We start from the raw sequence: 22,476 nt of genomic DNA on the forward strand, positions 1-22,476 counted from the left end.
TAGTGACATCAGGGGAAGCGAGGACACGGCAACGCAGGCGCAGTGGTTTTCTGACTTTAAAGTCAGAAATTCCAGAAGTGAACTGGAGGCGGAGCCGGAGAATCGGTGAGTGGCTGCGCCAACACAGGATGTCTGCGGGGGACCATTAGAAGCCCCGGGTAAGTTCAGCTCATTTTCCCCCGACCCCCTACAGTATCCCTTTAAACTAAATGCTGAAGAAACTAAGGTTCATCAGAGGTCAGTGCCTAGCGGCAAAGCAGCTCCCCTTTTCAGGACCACTGAGGGTTGGAAACTCAAACTTTTTTTTTTTTTTTTTTTATAGCACTGTGCGCAGCTTAACCACTTGCCGAACGCGCGCCGGCAAAGTGGCAGCTGCAGGCTAAGTAATCAGGAAGCCGCCGCTCGCGCGAGCGGCTGCTTCCTGTCAATTCACGGCAGGGGGCTCCGTGAATAGCCTGCGGCCCGCCGATCGCGGCTCGCAGGCTAAATGTAAACACAAGCGGAAATAATCCGCTTTGTTTACATTTGTACAACGCTGCTAACAGTAGCAGCGTTGTACCAGATCAGCGATCCCCGGCCAATCAGCAGCCGGGGATCGCTGTCACATGACAGGCAGGAGCCTGTTAGAGGCTGCACAGGACAGATCTGTTCCTGTGCAGTCTCTGATCTCCGGGGAAGGGAGGTAGGAGAGGGAGGGGGAGAATGTCGCCGCTGAGGGGGGCTTTGAGGTGCCCCCCCCCCCCGCAAACCTCAGGCAGGCAGGAGCGATCGGACCCCCCCTGCACATCATCCCCATAGGGGGGAAAAAAGGGGGGCGATCTGGTCGCTCTGCCTGCTACCTGATCTGTGCTGGGGGCTGCAGAGCCCACCCAGCACAGATCACAGAATACAGCGCTGGTCCTTAAGGGGGGGGGGGGGGGGGTAAAGCGTGGGTCCTCAAGTGGTTAAAGAGACACTGAAGCGAAAAAAAAAATATAATGAATTGGTTGTGCACTATGAATAATTACTAGAAGATTAGCAGCAAAGAAAATATTCTAATATTTTTATTTTCAGATATATAGTGTGTTTTCTAACATTGCATCATTCTCTAATATGTGCAGATTACACAACACTTTGCATTCAAAATGATTCTTTCAGAGCAGTCTGTGAACTAATGACCTCTCCTCTGGCAGAGGAAAAGTAAATAGTTCAGGAACAGTTGAGATAATAAAAGTCAGAAAACAGCCCTCTCCAAGACTTTGAAAGTCGGTGAGATTAATGGCTTTTTTGCATAGAGATAACAACTGGAGTTTCTTAACTCTTCCTGTACTGGAAACAATTAAACTGATGTATCTGATCTTAATGTTCTTTTTCTTAGCTGTACTACATATACAAATCATAATATCATTTTTTTTTTGCTTCAGGTGTCTCTTTAAGTTTACTAATGGGTAATCAATTTTCATGAATCAAATTTCAGCTGTAAAACATTTTTTTCTTTTTTTTTTTTTTTCCCAACGTAAGGAACAATGCAAAAACTAAGCACTAATACTTGAGAGGATCTTCCAACCCTTGTTCACACCATCACATGGTGGCTGGACAATTGCTATGCCCTCTATGCAGGCCTTCCAAATAAAGACCCGCAGTTAGTGTATAATGCTGCTGATAGCAAGCCAACCCCGCCATTGCCACATAAAACCAATCCTTTGCTTACTTCACTGGCTATCCACAAAATGGAGAATAATCTTCAAAACTGTCTTGCTAACATTCAAATCTCTACACCAGGGCTTCCCAACCGTGTCCTCCAGCACAGTACCACCAACAGTACATGTTTTGCAGAAAACCACAAACATTCACTGGTGAGTTAATTGAGGTCTCCGCAGAGCTGGTTAACTACCTCTGTGGATTTCAACACATGCACTGTTGGACAAGGTTGGGAAGCCCTCCTCTACACGACCTAGACCTGGATACCTCAAGCATTTGTTACAACTGTGTTGCACCACCCACAACCTCAGATCAACAAGATCTAATAATTTGACCACCCCCAGAGTCCAACTCAAAACCTTTGAAGCCAGAGCCTTCTGTCATGCTGCCCTTACCCTTTGTAATGCCTTGCCAAACCCAATCAAGACAGCTCCAGCATTAGAGGCATTTAAATCAAAGCTGAAAAGCCACCTGTTTAGTCTGGTATTTAGGATCATATAAGTTTTTTTTCTGCAACTATGTACTGATCTGAGACCAGCTAAAGCGCTTTACAAATGTGTTGTTGTGATCAGAGGGCACACTGCTTTCTGCACACGCTGAGGGTGCCCTGCTGTGAGCTTCAGTGCGGCCCTGTAGATGGGTGCACTCATAAAGCTTGCAGGCTTTACATGTTGTCAGAAAAGTTCACCCAGCTCACATCCCGTTAACTCACCGCCTAGAGGCAGTTAGGGGTTAGTCTCAGCATGCCTGCACTAAACTATGCCAACAAATTTTCCAAGGCATGTCCAGACTGCTTTCATTATGTGTTTTTTTTGTGTTTTTCTTTTTTTCCCCCTCTAATGCATCTCTTGTAGATTGAGACTTTAAAGAGAACCTAAACTAAAAATAAAAAGTCAAAATAAACATACATAGGTCATACTTCCCTCCCATGTAGTCTGCTCATCAATCTTTCTCCTCTCCTGCGTCCTGTTTATCCAGTGATCGATGGAATTCTCTGTCCTCCGTTTTGAAAATGGCCATTACCCCATTACAGCTTCCTGGTCAGCACACTGTTAAACTCGAATATCACCCACTTTAGCCATAGGAAAACATGGACATTGCCTTGCACATTCAGTTGAAACTGACAGCAGCTGATATACAACTGACAGCAACTGGTATATTTCATTTCTGACAAAATCTTATCAGAACTGGAAGGGATCACTGTAAGAAGAAAATGGTGAGCTTCTGAGAGGAACTTATGATGAGATAAAATATGACATTAATTTGAAGCTACATCATGGGCTTGATTCACAAAGCGGTGCTAACTTACTTAGCACGCCTAAAGACTTTTGGGCGTGATGACCATTGCACTAAGTAGGTTAGCACCGTTTTGAGGAATAAAAACTCGTGCGCAAAGTCCCGTGCGCGCGCAACGTCTCATAGGGTTTAATGGGCGCTGCGCGGTTGCGCGCGACTTTGCACACAGAGTTTTATCATGCCTAAACTCAGTTTTACCAGCGTGCTAGCTGTTAGCACGCTTTAGTGAATCAAGCCCCATGTGTTTATTTCAAATAATTTTACTCAGTTCAGGTTCACTTTAAAGATACAAGAGATTGCCCTGTTAATTTTTGTCTGCAATGTGTGTTTTTTTGTTTTAAAGGACAACTGAAGTGAGAAGAATATGGAGGCTGCCATATTTATTTCCTTTTAAACCATATTAGTTGCCTGGCAGCCCTGCTTATCTCCTTGGCTGCAGTAGTGTCTATCACACACCTGAAACAAGCATCTGACAATGGCTATCATTCATAAAGCATTTCCGCATGCGGAAATGCTTAAAACAGTTGACTTTACCGCACACGTAGCAAAATCTGCATTCATAAAGGCTCCTTCCGCATCAAAAGCTGACATTACCGAGCACAGTGATAAATCACTGCCTTGTGCGGTGATTATTGTAAAAAATGTAGCAAAATGTTAATTCATAAAGATCACCGCAAGCGGTGTGAGGTCGGGAAATACCGCTCCCTTTGATGTGGCGATACCAATGCAAGTGAATGGAGACACACAGACCTCCCAGGCAGCTGCAGCAGAGCGGAACACGGATAAATGTATCAACTCGGCTGCTTCCGTGTCTCCGCAAGCCTACCGCCTGCTTAGTTCGGGGAATATCCGCACTGCTACCGCAACTGGATACATTTTTATGAATCAGCAGCCCGAAGTCTAAAACACCGGCAGCGGTGTTTTCCCGCACTAATTCTCCTTACCGACAGCTCCTTTATGAATGATAGCCATTGTCAGAAACACCTGATCCGCATAGGTTTGTTCAGGGTCTATAGCTAAAAGTATTAGAGGCAGAGGATCAGCGGGCAACTGGTATTGTTTAAAAGGAAATAAATATGGCTGTCTCCATATCCCTCTTGTTACAGCTGTCCTTTTAAATATCAATTTTGTAGTCAGTTAAAACCTAGAATCTAATAAAAATCCACACAAAAATAAAGTAGCCCAATCAAAATCTAATTGAGTTATTTATCGAGTAGTGATCAGACTTGCCTGTACACTCTGGAATGTGGGGTAGGCTGGCATATGAGGGGTGGTTGAGAGTATAATTTGCGTAGCTTTGAACTGTACTGTACACTACAAAGCTAACGGCTGCAGTGGTTTGAATGATATCAACAAAGCATCTGCTACAATATTATAGAATAGCTGCTGGTGTAACTTTGTAGACAAAGTACGTTATCAGGAAAATATTGATTGTTTCCTCATCTACAATGACTTTTACAGTTTATTGCCAGCTGCAGACTTCCAGTTCTCAAACAACGTCACTAATATGGAAACCATGATGCTGGTTGGTGATTGTGACTATCAGGGTTCACTTCCAAACTTCCAATTAAAGAGACTGATCATGAGGGGAGGGGGAGCAGGGCAGGCGCTACCATTAAGGCAAAGGAGGCAGCTGCCCCAGGGCCCCAGAGCTTGTAGGGGCCCCCAGTGGCTACAAGAGGAAAAAAAAAAATTCAAATCGGCCTTATAGTTTTTGAGAAAATCGATTTTAAAGTTTCAAAGGAAAAAAAAATACACATTTAAAAACCTGCCGACTTTAAAGAGTAACTGTCAGGCTGCAGAAGCTAATTTAAACCTCTATTCTCCTGTGTTAAACAGTTTAGAAGGAATCTCAAAAGCCATTAGTGAAGATAAAAATCTCAGTTACCTTTGATGTGTGCTTATCAGCAAGTCTGTTATAGACCCATAAAGACGCAAGCCGCATACTAAACTGCAAAGCATTCTGGGGCCCTCCCCTCGGCTGCTAATGAGACGTTCCAGAAGCTTGTAATCAGTCGAGCTTGTAGCACTGATAAATCTCGGGGCAGAGTACTCTGCAGGAGTCAGCTATTGTTCCTAGCCACATGGCTCATTAATATTCACTGCACACTGTGTTGTTCAAGTAGGAGCTTTTCTGTGATCAGGAAGCAGGCAGGACATGACGACACATTTGACAGAAAAACATGGAGCCTGCCATGAGCTGTCAGGAGCATCTATCTCTGCATATACTATATACAAATTCTGTGAAATCCAAACGTGGACAGTGAAATGCATATGTAATGTAAGTACAGCCAATCTTTAGCTACTGATATATGTGTTTATTTTCTCTGAGACCTTATACCTAACAGCTCCTCTTTAATGGTTAATAGCAAATCCACCTTAAAGGCTAGAAACCCTAAATTTGCAGGATATGTTAAGGAGATCATTAGGAATAAGAGGAAAAAACAATTTTTCAAAAAGACCTTATAGTTTTTGAGAAAATCGATTTTACCAAGTTTCGAAGGAAAAAAGTATACTTGTAAATGCGGTAAATGTCACTTTTAGTAGCAAACCTAACGGTAGTGTAATTTTACATGCATCAAACGAAAGCGCAATAAATTTCCTGACGGGGTTTCCAGGGGGTCTATACGCAGCCGCAGCGCTTTGGCCAGGGATCGCTATACAGCCGCAATATGGCTGTATGAAGATCCCTGGCATTTTTTTCTATTTTCTCAATTTTTTTTTTTATGTTTAGAGTGTGGGAATTTAAAAAAAATAAATAAATTATGTGGGGTCCCCCATGCAGGCTGGGATAGCCAGAATGTGGAGCTCCGACCGATTGGGACTTCACACCCTGTTATACCAGCTGCAAAAAAGGTCCCCTAATGCCGATTTTTGTTCCGGGGTATATGTTGGGGGGGCCCCCCAGGTTTATTTTGCCCTGGGGCCCCATTGTTGCTTAAACTGGCTCTGAGGGGGAGAGAGACGATTGATTGACCTCTCAGGTTGTAGCATGATATGATGTGAAGGATGGGAGGAAACCTTTGTTTCATGTGAGGCTCTTGAATGGGATACATTTGGGGTGCTCTTGCTCACCAGGGATAGGGCGGAAAGGAGGGGAGAGGGTGGTAAATAAGATAGGGTGTAAAATGTAGAGGATTCAAAGTTCAGTGTTGATTGCCGTTAATCTCAAATGCTCTTTAGATATCTTCAGGGCTGTGGAGTTTGTGCAATAATCATCCAACTCCAAGTCTTCAGTGTATGAACCCTAAATTTGCAGGATATGTTAAGGAGATCCAGGTACCCAAATTGGGACTCCAGGTACCCAAAATTGAAATGGAACGCTACAGTGTTCATTTCAATTTTATGAAACCTCTGACTCCAGGTACCAAAAAATTGCTCACTCCACAGCCCTGGATATCTTAATAGTTCATTATCAATGCTTACTACTGTCAATTGAATGAATGTTGGAATGTTACAATACCAATGTTAAGATTGTGTACACAGCATTGTAATCTGTATGTTGTACCTCTTTTCTGGTGTTCCAGTAATACAAATTATTGAGATAAAAATGTTTTGACCTCCTTTCAGATGTACAAGGTCCTGCGGAAGACGACTTTGACTTGGCCCAGAAAGAAGTGGAGCTGTCATTTCCACTTGACATGTCCCAGAGAGAAGTGCAGCTTGCGTTTCCAATAGCGCAACGTGAAGGTAAACTTAGTTTCTCTCTAAAGTATAAAGGCATTCCGTGAAAATAACCCTACTTTTAAGAAAGTCATGGTGGTAACAATATGTAAAACTAATAGTGAAATTGTGAAGAGTGATGGTCAAGTCTAGGAGAACTCATGGAGAAGCATGTGCTTTGTTTTATCAGCTGATAGATTTGCAAAGCTCTGATTCGCTTTGGTCACATCCTGCTTTGGCACATGACTAGCAAATCACCTGACCAAACTGATCATATGCTTCTCCGTGAGTTCTCCTAGACTTGACCATCACTATTTGTGAACATATAGGATTTGATTTATTGAGGTTCTTCAAGGCTGGAGATTACTAGAATAAAATGTGGGACTATATTTGCATACACACACACACTTGCTGTGAGAAAATCCAGGACAAGCATGTCAACGGAACAAGATTTTTTTTTTTTTCCCAAGTGACTGTTTAAAAGGAATGTCCAGAGTCCTTTAAAAAAAAGATCTACTTAACCCGGTGCTTCCTCCAGCACCTTGCAGCTGACCTGTCCCACGTCTCAGCTCCGCTCTCAGCCTCCGGCCCGGGGTCCCCGCCGCTGCAGAGGATGACCTCGCAAGGTCGTCCTCTACTGTGCTTGCACAAGCGCCATTGTCAATCAAGTCCACATTGTCCGGAGTATACTGCACAGGTGCAGTAAAGGTGTCCTTTAATGTAGATGAGACAGGTAAGTGGACTTCTGTTTCTAGCATACAGTGTGCTTTTGTGCCTGTGTGGGTGCTGCTTTTATTAATTTGGCACATGGCCTCGAGTGTGACATATGGGAGGCTAGGCTTGCTGTGACTGTAGGATCTGGACCTGCATCAGCACTGGGTCTTGAACCCTTTTATTCATTACGGACTTTGTTTGTTTTATTGCTTGGTATGACTGCTTGTCTGCCAAGATTATTGCAACTACTGCCTGTTTGGGCATCTCAGATTTCTCTGGGTTAAGTCTGTGCCATCTGCAACTTGGCTCCTGTGTGTGTCCATGCAGCACACCCTGAGCCACACCTACACAGGGAATCCTTTAACAAGTTTAGTGTATCTGACTGCTGTGTATAACAGCAGTCACATGGTCTGAGGGATAAGGCATGTCCCAAATTTGATATTCTAGTTGCTATTGTCATCTAATGCCTAAGCACACATGTATGAAACATTCCTGTTTACCATCCAGGAGAGGTCTTATCCAGGCACCCATTACTCTCAGGGCACATGGAGTTCACTCACACAGGATATTCAAACAGATGTTTAGAAATTTTACATGCTGGTTCTGGCAATAAAGGAATTGCCCTAGCAATCTCCAAGGTGCACCAACCCATAGCAATCAGCACCATTCTTCTGACTGCTCATGAAAGGTGAACAGTGCCTTCCCACACTAGGATACAGCACTTAACACCTTAAAGGACATCCGAGGTGAAAATAAACTGATGAGAAAAACAATTGTATCTATCCTCCTCCTAAAAATGACTTTTTTTAGATATCCCACAGTGTTATTCTATATCTAGTTTTTAAGTTTTTACTGTTTCATTGTCTCTGCTTAAAGCGGACTATAACCCTGCATTTCAACTTTGTTCTAAAACATTATTTACAGTATATTATATGCAACCAGCATTTTTTTTTTACTAGACCAGCATTGGAAGGGTTACACAGTGCTTTAAAGTTCCTGGAGATTTCTGCAGACGCATCGGAAGCTGACATAGATACATTTTGTTTACATAAATGTATCTAAGTGTTGAATGTGACTCATCTCTCTGACTGAGAAGGAGTTGGAGGACAGCCAAAGAGTGTGTAACATTTCTCAATAGATACATATAACTAAATAGAATGTAACAATCTGAACTTCTGCATATCTCTCCATGGAACTTTAAACCTCTGTGTTTAACCCTTCCAATGCTGGTCTAGTAAAAAAAAAAATGCTTTTTGCATATAATATGCTGTAAATAATGTTTTAGAGCAAAGTTGAAATGCAGGGTTATATTCCGCTTTAATGACACCTTTATTGAAGTATGCCAGAGCTCAAATCTATGAAATATTGACCCTTTTTATCTTTTTTCTGCTCACAGAAGCCATTCAATGACAGAAAAGTGTTTTATGGCTGTAATTATTTATCCGCGATGGTTATGCTACAGTCTGACCCAGTCCAACCCGTACAGAAACTGTCACTTGCATACCTGATTAACTCTTTTAGGCAGATAAAGAAAAAAGGAACACCGCATAGTTATTTGTGTGCTTGGCACTGTACATGCACACGTCTATCTCATATGTCACATGTCACCTCGGTTGTCCTTTATTAAAGAAGAACGTTACTGAAAGATCGTAGAAGGGGGGGGGGGGGGGGAACACAAAACACTGCAAAGTAAGAATTTGAAAAATAGATGATAGATTAAGAAATAATTGATACTCCATGTATGTTGTTTGATCCACTGTGAGCGCAGCAGCGCGAGAGAGAAGTTGTCTTGCTGCAACCCACAACAAAAGAGACAATTAGAGAACTGGTATCTAGGATGGCAGAACCCTTTTTCCACACCAGTTTTAGGTGATGCCTTTTACTTTTTCTAGGTTTTTACTTGGAATGTACACAAATGTCTATGTATACAAATTGACTTTCTTTAAAGAGACACTGAAGCAAAAAAAAATAATTACGATATAATGATCTGTATGTGTAGTACAGCTAATAACATTATATCATATTTTTTTTTTCCGCTTCAGTGTCTCTTTACCTTAACGTAGTATGTATCCAAACATTTATGTCCACAGCGCTAGTTCAGAAAGTAGTAAACTTTTATTGCACACAATATGAACAGCTTGAATAAAATACATTTTAAGCTAAAAATAGTTATGCATCATGCATTGTTTTAATGTGATCTATATGGACATTGCTATACAAGTGAATAGCAGCTATATATGAGGCTTTACATATCCCTATAAGGAGAGGAATCAATTCATATGTGTTAAAGTGAATCTTGCAGTGGATTATTTTTTTTATTTTTTTTTACTGGGATCCCATTTAATCCTTTTTGGTTTGCATGTCTCACGGCAGTGAGTGAGTGATTTGCATGTGTGAGGTGGCAATTAGTTTTAAGGGGACAGGTGCTATTTTTAGCTTAAAATCAATTTTATTCAAGCTGTTCATATTGTGTGCAATAAAAGTTTACTACTTTTTGAACTAGCGCTGTGGACATAAGTTTTTATATATTTATGGTGTTAAGGGATACCTTGTCCATTCAGCTGCTGGCTGTAAGTGGCGCAGGAACTGCATTCGTTAACATAGTATGTATCCAATTATTGGTGTTATATGGGAGGAGCTGTAATAATATGGATAGTTATGCAGTAGGACAGTCGCAGGTCACATGTCACAGGTAGCAGCATACTGGGATATTTGTGACATTTGTCCTGTAAATGGGAATATCTTTTAGTGTCTCTCGACATCATCATAGCACATGCCACCTTCCTTAAAGAGGGATTGTCAGCCACAAAATCAAATTCCATTTACCCACTGCTCTGTGTTTAATATGCAGCCTGGAATCTCACCCTGCATTGCAAGCACTCCAATCTATTCAGAAATGCTTCTGCTGTATCTGTCAGCCTGGCTCTATTTTTGCCATCGCCAACAGGGCGAGTGACCTGCGGCGGGGAGAGAGTGACGCCATCGGCGATAGAGGTGGGACCTTGTGGCAGGATGATTGAAATCCATGCCCTGGCAGCGGGAAAAGGATCAAAACAGGGCATAGGTTTCAATGATCCAGGTCCGGAAGTGGTTAAATATAGTTATTTAGGTTTGATTATGTATTTGTTATTTTTAAGTCTCAAAACTTGCTATAAATTGATAAATTGAAGAACTGAGTCCTGCTGCCTTAGGGCTTGGGCTATGCATTGAGAACCTATGCGCTTAAGTATGCTACATTATTATACATTTTTAGTATTACAATTTACGTAGCTTGAGGTTTTGTCTTTTTAATTTTGTGACTTTTTTCCTCCATAGTTGATCTGCCCCTTCTGATCCAGGGTGTACCAATGCTGACCCCACGTGGCAGAAAGCCCTCACCTAGCCTCCCTAGCAACAACTTGAATAATTTCCCCCCTGGGAGACCAAGCCAAGACAATATTGGGAATATCTGCAGGAAGCATCGGCCCGTAGTGAAATATGGCGCCCATAACCTTCCCCAGTCTGGATTCTCCCACCTCGGCAGACAAGGAAACGCCATTAACTCTTTAGAGGAGGGTTACGCAAGATGCTGTCGTCAGTCCGATAAACTGCGCTGTGCAGTAGAAGTGGTAAGCTTTCTCAGTTTTTTATTGCAGTAAAAAACAGTCATGATTATTTCCAGGAGGGATTCCTTCCTTTAGAAGTACACAGCCAGGCCACAAGCTGCCAGTTTAGTTGGGTCTACTGTTGTTTTGCCACAAAATTGGGTACATGACTCCTAGTTATGCATTTGTTTGCCTCCTGTCAAGATTTAAAGCACACCTAATGGGAAGATGTAAAGCACACCGTAAGTGAGAGGGATATATTTGTGCTCATAAGTTTATTTACCCTTGCAGAATTTATGATTTCTTAACTATTTTTCATGCAATATGAATAACACAAAACGTTTGTTCTTTCACTCACGGTTAGTTAAATCCTCAGTGCTAAATTACAAGCAATCGAAATTGTCTTTCTGCAGTCACCCAGTGCTCAACAACACGTGTGGTGAGGGTCACCAAAAGATAAATGCAAATATTTAGTAGAATGGCGTTGTCACAATGCCGAAACCGGTCGGGATTGGAGACTAAGCATCTGTGTCTACACATTTTAACCGATTTTAAGGTGTACTGCACGTACACAATACGCTTGATACATTTGCCTATAACTTTATTACTACTAATCACAATTAAACAATCTATATCTTGGGGTTTTTTTGCTACCAATTAGGCTTTCTTTGGGGAGTACTTTTTGCCAAGAATTATTTTACTCTAACTGCATTTTACAAGAAAAAAAACATTTATTTCTAATTTTTTGGCCATTATAGTTTTAAAATAATACAGTACCGTAATTAAAACTCATACATTTTATTTGTCCCGGTTATTGCAACGTTTAAAATATTTCCCTAGTACGATGTATGTCAGCAATATTTTATTTCGAAATAAAAGTACATTTTTAAAGGTGCAAAATTAACAGTAAAATACCCTCTTGACATACATATTTAAAAAAGTTCAGTCCCTATGGTACCGTATCTGTTAATTTTATTTATTTTGTGTAATTTTTTTATTTTTTATATATACAAAAAAAAGGGTAATAATGATATAATGTGGTAGGTAATATGTTAATTTAAAATGTATTTGTGGGTCTTTTTTTAAATGAAAAGTGTCTAGGTGTAATTTTACTATTTTGCCACAAGATCTCCTTGTGCATTACTTCCTATTGCATCTTTATAGTACGCTAAATAGGAAGTAATGTGTGCATGGGTTCCGTCTGAAGTAAACAAATGATCGTGGCCAGTGGCGTTCCTACTGTAGTGCGCAGGGGGGCGGGGCACACCGGGTGACAGACACCCAGGGGGGTGTCGCCACGACCTCCCACAGCACAGAGCAGGAGGGGGAAGCAGCGCTAGGAGGGGCAGTGGGGGCAGCGGTGGGGAGGGGGGAAATATCCCCCCCTCCCTCACCTGGGACCCCTCCTTCTGCCTCTCTCCCCCTCCATTCATTGGTGGCAAGTGCGGGCTCGGTGGCGGGGAGACGTGCGGAGAATAACTCGCCACTTCCGCGTTCCAAGCGTCGGCAGCGTCATGTCGTCACAGATCTCCGCCTTCATTGAAGGCGGAGATCTGTGACGACATGACGCTGCCGGCGCTTGGAACGTGGAAGTGGTGAGTAATTCTGCGCATGTCTCCCCGTCCCCGCCGCCGAGCCCGCACTTGCCATCGCTGAATGGAGGGGGAGAGAGGCAGAAGGAGGGGTCCCAGGTGAGGGAGGGGGGGGGGATATTTCCCCCCTCCCCACCGCTGCCCCCACTGCCCCTCCTTCTAGCGCTGCTTCCCCCCCTCCAGGGACATCTATACTGGGGGCAACTATACTAGCTATACTGGGGGCAGCTATACTGGGGGCAACTAAACTAGCTATACTGGGGGCAACTATACCAGCTATACTGGGGGCAACTATACTGGGGGCAGCTATACCAGCTATACTGGGGGCAGCTATACCAGCTATACTGGGGGCAGCTATACCAGCTATACTGGGGGCAGCTATACCAGCTATACTGGGGGCAGCTATACCAGCTATACTGGGGGCAGCTATACCAGCTATACTGGGGGCAGCTATACCAGCTATACTGGGGGCAGCTATACTAGCTATACTGGGGGCAACTATACCAGCTATACTGGGGGCAACTATACCAGCTATACTGGGGGCAACTATACCAGCTATACTGGGGGCAACTATACCAGCTATACTGGGGGCAACTATACCAGCTATACTGGGGGCAACTATACCAGCTATACTGGGGGCAACTATACCAGCTATACTGGGGGCAACTATACCAGCTATACTGGGGGCAACTATACCAGCTATACTGGGGGCAACTATACCAGCTATACTGGGGGCAACTATACCAGCTATACTGGGGGCAACTATACCAGCTATACTGGGGGCAACTATACCAGCTATACTGGGGGCAACTATACCAGCTATACTGGGGGCAACTATACCAGCTATACTGGGGGCAACTATACCAGCTATACTGGGGCAACTATACCAGCTATACTGGGGCAACTATACCAGCTATACTGGGGCAACTATACCAGCTATACTGGGGCAACTATACCAGCTATACTGGGGGCAACTATACCAGCTATACTGGGGGCAACTATACCAGCTATACTGGGGGCAACTATACCAGCTATACTGGGGGCAACTATACCAGCTATACTGGGGGCAACTATACCAGCTATACTGGGGGCAACTATACCAGCTATACTGGGGGCAACTATACCAGCTATACTGGGGGCAACTATACCAGCTTTACTGGGTGCAACTATACCAGCTTTACTGGGTGCAACTATACTAGTTTCACTGGGGGCAGCTATTCTGGGGGAAACTACTAGCTATACTGGCTCAACTATACTAGCTAATACTTTAAATTACAGTTAGCTCCGCCCTCATCCGGTCATGACCACGCCAATTTTTGCCACAAAGCACGCCGCAGGTTGTGGTGTCTTTTAATACCCAGCACCGGGTGCCAAATGCCCTAGGTACGCCACTGATCGTGGCATCTTTTTGATGCCTGCAACCATTCATACAGGGACAGAGATTAATGATTGGGAATTGCTTTCCCATTCATTCATCCCTGTCTAATGATCAGCAGCGATGACTAGCACGGGAGCGCACAGGGGGGCGAGCGGGAGTGCGTGGCGGAAAGGGACGCAGTAGCTACGTCCCTGCAAGTAGGGGCGGGAATTTGCAGGGACGTAGTAACGTGTCCCGGGCAAAGGGGAAGTGGTTAAAGGTATTTTTCTGGAATTTGAGGCGTAAGCCACATGACCGGCACTGCTACCTTTGTGTATCCCCCACTAAGCAGTCTTCCTCTTTTAGACCACAGGAATTTACCATCAGAACCATGGCACACTCTTCTGTTCCCTTCCCCCTTAAAGTGATACGGTAATGATATGGAGGTTGCCATATCAGAAATGGAAAAATGGGAGCTGCCAGTGTGGATTTCTTTAGACCTAATTACCGGTAGCTCCTTGACTGCCATCTTGTCTTCCCAGAGCTGAAATAAGCATGTGGACAGTGAGGTCAGGATGCCTAACCTGCATGCTTGTTCCAGGTCACTGATCCAACAATTGGTGAATGCATAAGATGGCCATAACAGTCATTGGTTTATAGCAAGTGTGAAGTTCCCACATTTGTCCTGACAGGTTCACTTTCAGTAACTTTGTGGTCACCTTGAACATAAATTGTTGGTAATGTCAGCAAAGCACTTGTCTAAAATTATCTTGTGCTCTTTTCTAGTGGCAAACAACCATGGACAACTTCTGCAAGAATGAGTTCACTGTGAAAACCCGTCATTTCCACTGCTGCAAGGAAAAAGGACTGGCGAGGGAGACCTGCTTCAGCAGCGCCGCCCCAAATCCCAATTATGTCAACTCCTCTCCCTCACAAGAGATTGGCAGTGCGGACATTTCATCTTTGGGCAGCCCAAGAAGCTTCCGTCCTTGTGGACATAATGGCAAGTGCCTGGACACCCCAGACAGCAAGTTCAGGCTGTCAGACCTGGCCTTTCCACCGGGGGAGCCCAAATCCAGCAACATCCAGAATATCTGCAAGCTGAGGAAGTACCGCCCCCTCTACAGTGAAAACACACTGCCCAAGAGTGGCTTTGGACCCTACGTGCGTCGTGCTAAAGCCATCTACCAGGCTGAGGCGGAGTTCAAGAAGTGCTGCAAGAAGGAGGATGTGCCCTGTGCACACAGCGGGGTCAGTAATCTTAATTATAATAAATCAATGATGATGTACAATGTGTAAACTACATAAAAGTCTGGCCAAGCTGGAATATTATGTGTGAGGGCTCTTTTACACTACATGCGATTCCGATTTCTGATTTTGATGCGATTTTACATGCAAATCAGATTTTTTTTTATGCGATTTTAAAAAACAAGCGTTTTTCTTCTTGTGTTGCTAGCATGCAGTGAGACCGCAAATCGGAGTTGTGATTTGCAATGTAAAATGAGCCTAAAAGTGGCTACACACAATACAATAAAATGATCCGATTTTACAGCAATTCGATAAAAACTATCGCATCTTGAGAAAAATCAAAAGCTTTTATTTTTTATTCGAGTGAAGAGAGATTTCTGTTTGAGAAAAACCGCAGCAAAACGGGGAGTGGTGGAAATTTCTATTTTTTCAAAGATTGTATGGTGTGTGTGGTAGATATACAACCAATTTTTCAGAGTTTTCAATCATTTTTTTTGATAATTGAGGAAAAATTGAACACGTGTGATGCATGGTCAAAAAAAATCAAGAAATTGCCAATCTACCCTACACCGTTCAATTTTCATATATATTGATCAAAAAAAAAATCCTAATCTTCTTTCATCAAATTAAAAAAAGAAAACAACCTTTTGCTTTTTCTGTACAGCTGATCATATTTATCAAATTGGTGTAAAATTGGATTTTTTAATTGTATGGTGTGTGTGTGGCTATCTTCAAAGGACAACTGAGGTGACATGAGATAGACATGTGTATGTACAGTGCCACGCACACAAATAACTATGCTGTGTTTTCCTTGTTTTCTTTCTCTGCCTGAAAAAGTTAATCAGGTATGCAAGTGACAGTTTCTGCCTGTGTCGGGACCGGGTCAGACTGGGTCAGACTGTAGCATAACCCTCACTGATAAGTGATTATAGCCAGGGCCGGATTTACCATAAGGCACTGTAGGCACGTGCCTACAGGGGCCAGATTGGGCAAGGGCGGGGTTTTAATTGTCCCCTTTATAATTAAAAACCATAGAGAGCGATCCCCCATGACAGCGCCGCAAGCTCCGCCCACTTGCGTCAGGATCCGGCGGCCGCAACTACAGGGACAGACAGGGCAGGCTGATTACACATGCAAGGTCTATTCAGCTCTTCCCGCCCACCGCCGTTATCATGTCTGCACGCAGCGCTGCAACTTAGTGAGCACAGTAGCTGCGTGCATCGGGGGAGTGGGCGGCGTGATTTTTCACGCTTCAGTCTCTGCTGGCTGGGATTGGGAGAAACCACGTGGGTGGCCAGGACTGAGCGGGCATCACTTGCCTGTGAAACTAGTCTGCCTGCGCCCATTGCCCTGAACGAGGAGGTGAGAGACTAGTCCAGTGGAGGTAGGCAAAAAGCTCCGCTCTGCTCCCCTCTCCTGTCCTGTTCACAATGCAGCCAGCTTGTTTATTGAAGTGACAGGCGGGGAGGGGGGCAGACGAAACAGCCGTGAGGGAAAGCCTTGGCCTGTTTAGGCTACAGCTCCGCCCCCTGTGTGTGTATGCTATTGGGGGCTTGAGGGGCACGCTGTATCTGATCTTTCTCATATGATCTGTGACACTAGGGAGAAGGGGTCAGGGCAGGGGCACACACATCTGCAGTGCAGAGTTTGCTGACAGCGCGATGGATTCCCTGCTGCTTCCGTTCCAGCCTGTTAGAGACATGTCACCTGGCTGCGAGAAACTTCAGTTCAAGATGCTGTGAACGTTACTTTCCCTTCTGTAAAGTTAGCTAGCTCATTGAATGGAGTAGGGGGAGTGGTGGTTTTGTTTTTTTATGTGTGTGATTGTGTGTGTGAGTTTAATGTATGTGTGTGATTGTGTATGTGAGTTTAATGTGTGTGATTGTGTGTGTGTGTGTCAGTTTCCACTACAAAAGTGATGCGACTGCGGCTACCTAGCCGCATCGCATCACTTCTGCATTTCCTGATGCGGAAGTGAATTGAGATGGGACGCTGCTGCGGGCGGATGCGGCCGTGCGAGAATCTGCAACATGCTGCAGATTCTCGGATCGCTCCGCACCGCTCCACACCACTCCGCACAATATGCACGCAGTGGAAACTCTTCCATTGCCGTGCATGTGTTTTAGCACACCTGCGGTGCAATGCGGCTATGTAGTCGCATCGCACCGCTCCTAGTGGAAACGGGCCCTAATCTGTGAGCGTGTGTGATCTTGGTGTCTGATCTGTGTGTGAGTGTAATGTGTAAGTGTGTGTGTGCGTGTGCGTGTGATCTCTGAGTGTTAGTGTGTGTGTGGTGTACGCAATGAAAGGACACCTGAAAATGTGGGTGCCCAGACAAGCTGATAGTAGAATATCGGTAGATTTACCAATATTTTACTATTAAAGAAGGAAATGAAAGAAGTAAAATATCGGTATGAAATACCGATATTTTACTTTAGCTCAACCTACTCCTACTCTCGCACAGAACCATCCACCTGACACCTAACCCTAACATCCCACACTGCACAGACACCTTACTGACATAACTCTATACACCCATTCTGCATAAACACCCTACCTAACCCTAACCGCCCCCTTCTCGCACGAACACCCTTCCTGGTGCTTAAAGGGGTTCTGTGGGGGTTTCTGAGAAGAAAAACAGACACTTACCTTGGGCTTCTATCAGCCCCCTGCAGCGGTAATGTCCCACACCGTCCTGCTCCCATCCGCAGTTCCCCGCAGCCGGCACCGGGCTATTATTTGTCTGACACACAGACTAATAATGCGCGATACCACGCCTCCGCTCGCGTCATCTGCGGCTTACTGCGCAGATGCAGTACAAAGGTTTCTTGTACTGCGCCTGCGCAGTAAGCTTCCGATGACGCAGGCGGAAGCGAGCGGGTGCGCGGCCACTCTAGCGCAGCTGCAGTTGGATCCCATGCCGCTTAGACCGGGGCCGGCGGCGGAGAACGGCAGATGGGAGCAGGACGGCGTGGGACATTACCGCTGCACGGGGCTGATAGAAGCCCAAGGTAAGTGTCTGCTTTTCTCCTCAGAAACCCCCCACAGAACGCCTTTAACTGCCCTGTCCCCTCCACACAAACACCCTACCTGACACCTAACCTTAACCGTGCCCCCACCACCAATCGCCACAGAAAAAGAAAAAACATGATTTTTTCATGCGCTGCCATAGACCTATTGTAATTGCACTGAGGAGTAATTTGATCACCCGATGAATAACGGGTACTGGACCGATAGGCTGCTTTTTATCACTCTGCTGCTTTTTCAATGCCTTGCATAATTTTGTTTTGTAACAAGGGGGCGTGACTTGGGGTGTGGCCTGTGCCTAGGGGCGGGGTTTAGGGCGCCAAATCCTGTGTGCCTATAGGCTCCTCAGCTCTAAATCCGGCCCTGATTATAGCCATAAAACACTTTCCTGTCAGTAAATGGCTTCTGAGAGCAGGAAAGAGATAAAAGGGGTCAATAATTCATAGATTTGAGCTCTGACCTATTTAAATGAAGGTGTCATTGAGCAGAAACAATGAAACTGTAAAAACTAGATCTAAATCTAAAATAAAACCGTTGGATATCTAAAAAAAAAAAAAGTAATTTAGAAGAATGAGGATAGATACAATTATTTTTCTCATCCGTTTATTTTCACCTCGGATGTCCTTTAATGCTGAGAAAAAGCCTCACAAATTTGCTTCAGCTGCAGCTCACGGTTATTCGCCAGATTGGCATTGGCGATTCAACATATTTTTCCATAAAGTCCCCACAATGTTCTGTCTGCCCCTGAAAGTAGAAGCCAATGCTTACCCAACCCGCCCGAAGAGCAGACTCCACCCCCTCGTTCACTCAGTACTCTTTTAGTCAGTGACTGATGTTTCATTATTGGTGTATGAATCATGAGACTGACTCTAATAGCCAGAGGAGCTGCACTCTACAGGCAGGTAACTGACCTGTTCAGACACAGATCAGCAATGCTACTTTTCTTACTTCTCTAATGACAGGTCTAAGCAGGTGGGTTCAAGACTGGACCATTAAAACCACTCACACAACAATGCCCAGAGTATGTGGGAAGCTGTCAGGGGACTACTGAACTCTGAACTAAAGTGCAGCAAAAGAAAGCTGTCCAACACTGAGGGCCCATTCACACTAGAAGCGCTTTTTTGAGCGTTTTGCGATTGATTAGTGTTTTTTTTTTAAAATCGCTCCCATTCACTTTCATTAAAATCGCAGTAAAAATCATGAAAAAAATCGCTGCGATTTTGCGTACGCGATAGTGAATGGGAGCGATTTTTAAAATCTGCTAAACAATCGCAAATTGCACAGAAAAGCGTTTCTAGTGTGAATGGGCCCTGGAGGAGATAACTCCAGGAACACTGTTTTTAAAGGGAGCCTAAATTGAGAGTGATATGGAGGTTGCCATATTTACTTCCTTTTAAAGAACACCAGTTGCCGGGCAGCCCTGCTGATCTCTTTGCCTGCAGCAGTGTCTGATCGCACACCTGAAACAAGCATTCAGCTAATCCAGTCAGATTTTTGTCAGAAACCTCTAATCTGCATGTTTGTTCGGGGTGTATGGCCAGACGTATCCAAGACAGAGGATCAGCAGGACTGGGAGCTGGTATTGCTCAAAAAGAAATGTCGGCCTCCATGTCCCCCTCACTTCAGGTCTCCTTTAAGTCTTACCTTTTTTTAAATGGCAATATTTTGTAGAAGTTGTCCACAGAAGTGTTGTGCAGCTTCTGAACAATCTATTAATTCATTGTACTGCAGTAGAGGAAGGGAGACTGACCATTTAAATAGACTGAGTGAGTGAAAATGGGTGGGGGAGCAGCAGCCATAAAAAAAATCTGGACACCAGCTGTCACTAGCTAGTTTCCAAACAAACCTATTCAGAAAATATCAACTGAATGGTCTCTGGTTTTGTTTTTCTGCTTGATTTTGATTCTGCTTGAAATGGTGAACATGTTGTGGATAAGGTATGCAGGAGAATAAATGTATGAAATGGCAACTCACTGATAGAGTAAATACTACAAACTGCAATGTAACTAGCCTGTGTGTGGCAACCCCGATGCATTGCTGAGATCGGGTGTAACGCATCATCTTGGCTAAGCGCTGACTGAGCCCATTGTTCTCCTTCTTACTGGGTACCTCTGCCCCCCCCCCCTACCCCCACAGTAAGTGAACATGCCACTAGCCTCTAGGCTAGACTGGTGTCTGTGCAGAGCTCACCCCGACCTGTTACTCAGTGTGCAGCGCATGTAGTCTGAACATCAGACAGTGCAGTCTACACATAGTTACATAGTTATTTGGGTTGAAAAAAGACATACGTCCATCGAGTTCAACTAGAGAACAAAGTACAACTCCAGCCTGCTCCCTCACATATCCCTGTTGATCCAGAGGAAGGCGAAAAACCCTTACAAGGCATGGTCCAATTAGCCCCAAAAGGGAAAAAAGTCCTTCCCGACTCCAGATGGCAATCAGATAAAATCCCCGGGATCAACCTCATTGGGCATTACCTAGTAATTGTAGCCATGGATGTCTTTCAACACAAAGAAAGCATCTAAGCCCCCTTTAAATGCAGGTACAGAATTTGCTAGAACTACTTCCTGTGGCAATGCATTCCACATCTTAATCACTCTTACTGTAAAGAACCCTTTCCTAAATAAATGGCTAAAACGTTTTTTCCTTCATGCGCAGATAATGTCCTCTAGTCCTTTAAGAAGGCCTAGGGACAAAAAGCTCATCTGCCAAGCTTTTATATTGCCCTCTGATGTATTTATACAGTACATGTTAATTAGATCCCCTCTAAGGCGTCTTTTCTCTAGACTAATTAAACCCAGTTTATCTAACCTTTCTTGGTAAGTGAGACCTTCCATCCCACGTATCAATTGTGTTGCTAGTCTCTGCACCTGCTCTAAAACTGCAATATCTTTCCTGTAATGTGGTGCCCAGAGCCAAATTCCATATTCCAGATGTGGCCTTACTAGAGAGTTAAACAGGGGCAATATTATGCTAGCATCTCAAATTTCTATTTCCCTTTTAATGCATCCCAAAATGTTATTAGCTTTAGCTGCAGTGGCTTGGCATTGAGTACGATTATTTAACTGTTGTCGATGAGTACTCCTAAGTCCTTCTCCAAGTTTGATGTCCCCAACTGTATCCCATTTATTTTGTATGGTGCTAGACCATTGGTACGACCAAAATGCATGACTTTACATTTGTCAACATTGAATTTCATCTGCCATTTATGTGCCCATACATATAGCCATCCTATCCAGTCTATGCACTTCTGATGTTCCTGTGTGTCGCAATCCATACACGTTTCCGAAATGCACACGGCAAGAGTGTGAATGAGGCATAATGAGTCTCTACCAGCATCTGTGCAGTATGAGGGCCTGCCAAAAAATATTTTCAAAACCTATCTGGCCTGCCTGACCGTGGCACTTCAGTGGCTGGTATGATTGCACAATAACTGCTCAGTCAGGCTGCTGCATGTGGGACCAGCAGGAAAAAAAATCCAGTAACTGCAGATCTTAGTTTGCATGACTCTTCCAACATGTTGCTTAACAAGGACTTAAGCTGTGTTTTCTGCCTGTATAGTGTCATAGTATTATCTTTGTTTTTGCTTATTTTCATTTGTCTCAAATTGGGATCTCTTTTTGTTTCTATAGTGGCAAAAAGCCCTGTCCAATTTCTGCACTAGGGAGCTGGTTGTGAAGACCAAGCACTATGAATGCTGTAAGAAGAAAGACCAAGTCACTATGTTCCACTGCTTTGCCAGTGAGGCCCCTTTCCCAGAGTACGACAAAGAGGTGGAGAATCTGAACCTCAGCAACGTCACAGAGGACATCCTGGACAAGATGTGTGGAGATTCCAAGTTAATCACCAAACAGTAAGTACTGTTCTCTCCAAAATACCAGCCACCCACTGTCCACTGGTTCTGCTTCTAGAGATTGGTTCTTGGTGTTATCCCTGGACCTTTTCCTGACCCAGCTCCTGGTAAAAACACATCTCCGTTTTGGATAGTGTGGAAAGACGAAATACCTTTTTTTACATTTTCTGTTGTCGGCATCTCCCCACCGGGAATGCAATTTCTTCATGGATAATCGGATTTCTTCTAGAGGACAGGAAATGATGGACAGCAATGCAAATCGGACATCATACATTTTTTGTATGTAGCAATAATTTGGGATCATTTCAACTGAGAGCCTGACAGGCATTCTCTATATTTAGTGTTAATCAAACCCCAAACAATTAAGCCTGGTACACTCCTTCAATTCTGATTGGCCAATCGATGACTAATTTTACCATTTCCATTTAGTATAAAGGTTTACCAACACAGTCTGCACATAGT

The 22,476-nt window shown here is 44.0% G+C and overlaps 1 protein-coding gene across 2 annotated transcripts in view; it reads left to right on the top strand.

Annotated features, from left to right (window-relative positions):
• ECM1 (extracellular matrix protein 1) overlaps positions 1-22,476 on the top strand; it is a 73,842-nt gene that overhangs the window by 36,708 nt on the left and 14,658 nt on the right. Inside the window, exons 3-6 of one of the 2 annotated variants that reach the window (XM_068253238.1) lie at positions 6,547-6,666; positions 10,669-10,961; positions 14,673-15,137; positions 21,794-22,014. In XM_068253238.1, the coding sequence (XP_068109339.1) occupies positions 6,547-6,666; positions 10,669-10,961; positions 14,673-15,137; positions 21,794-22,014 (1,099 nt within the window). The remainder of the gene's footprint in view (positions 1-6,546; positions 6,667-10,668; positions 10,962-14,672; positions 15,138-21,793; positions 22,015-22,476) is intronic. The other variant, XM_068253239.1, reaches the window with a different exon arrangement.

This window comes from Hyperolius riggenbachi, chromosome 9 (genome assembly GCF_040937935.1).
Source record: "Hyperolius riggenbachi isolate aHypRig1 chromosome 9, aHypRig1.pri, whole genome shotgun sequence".
NCBI lineage: Eukaryota > Metazoa > Chordata > Amphibia > Anura > Hyperoliidae > Hyperolius > Hyperolius riggenbachi.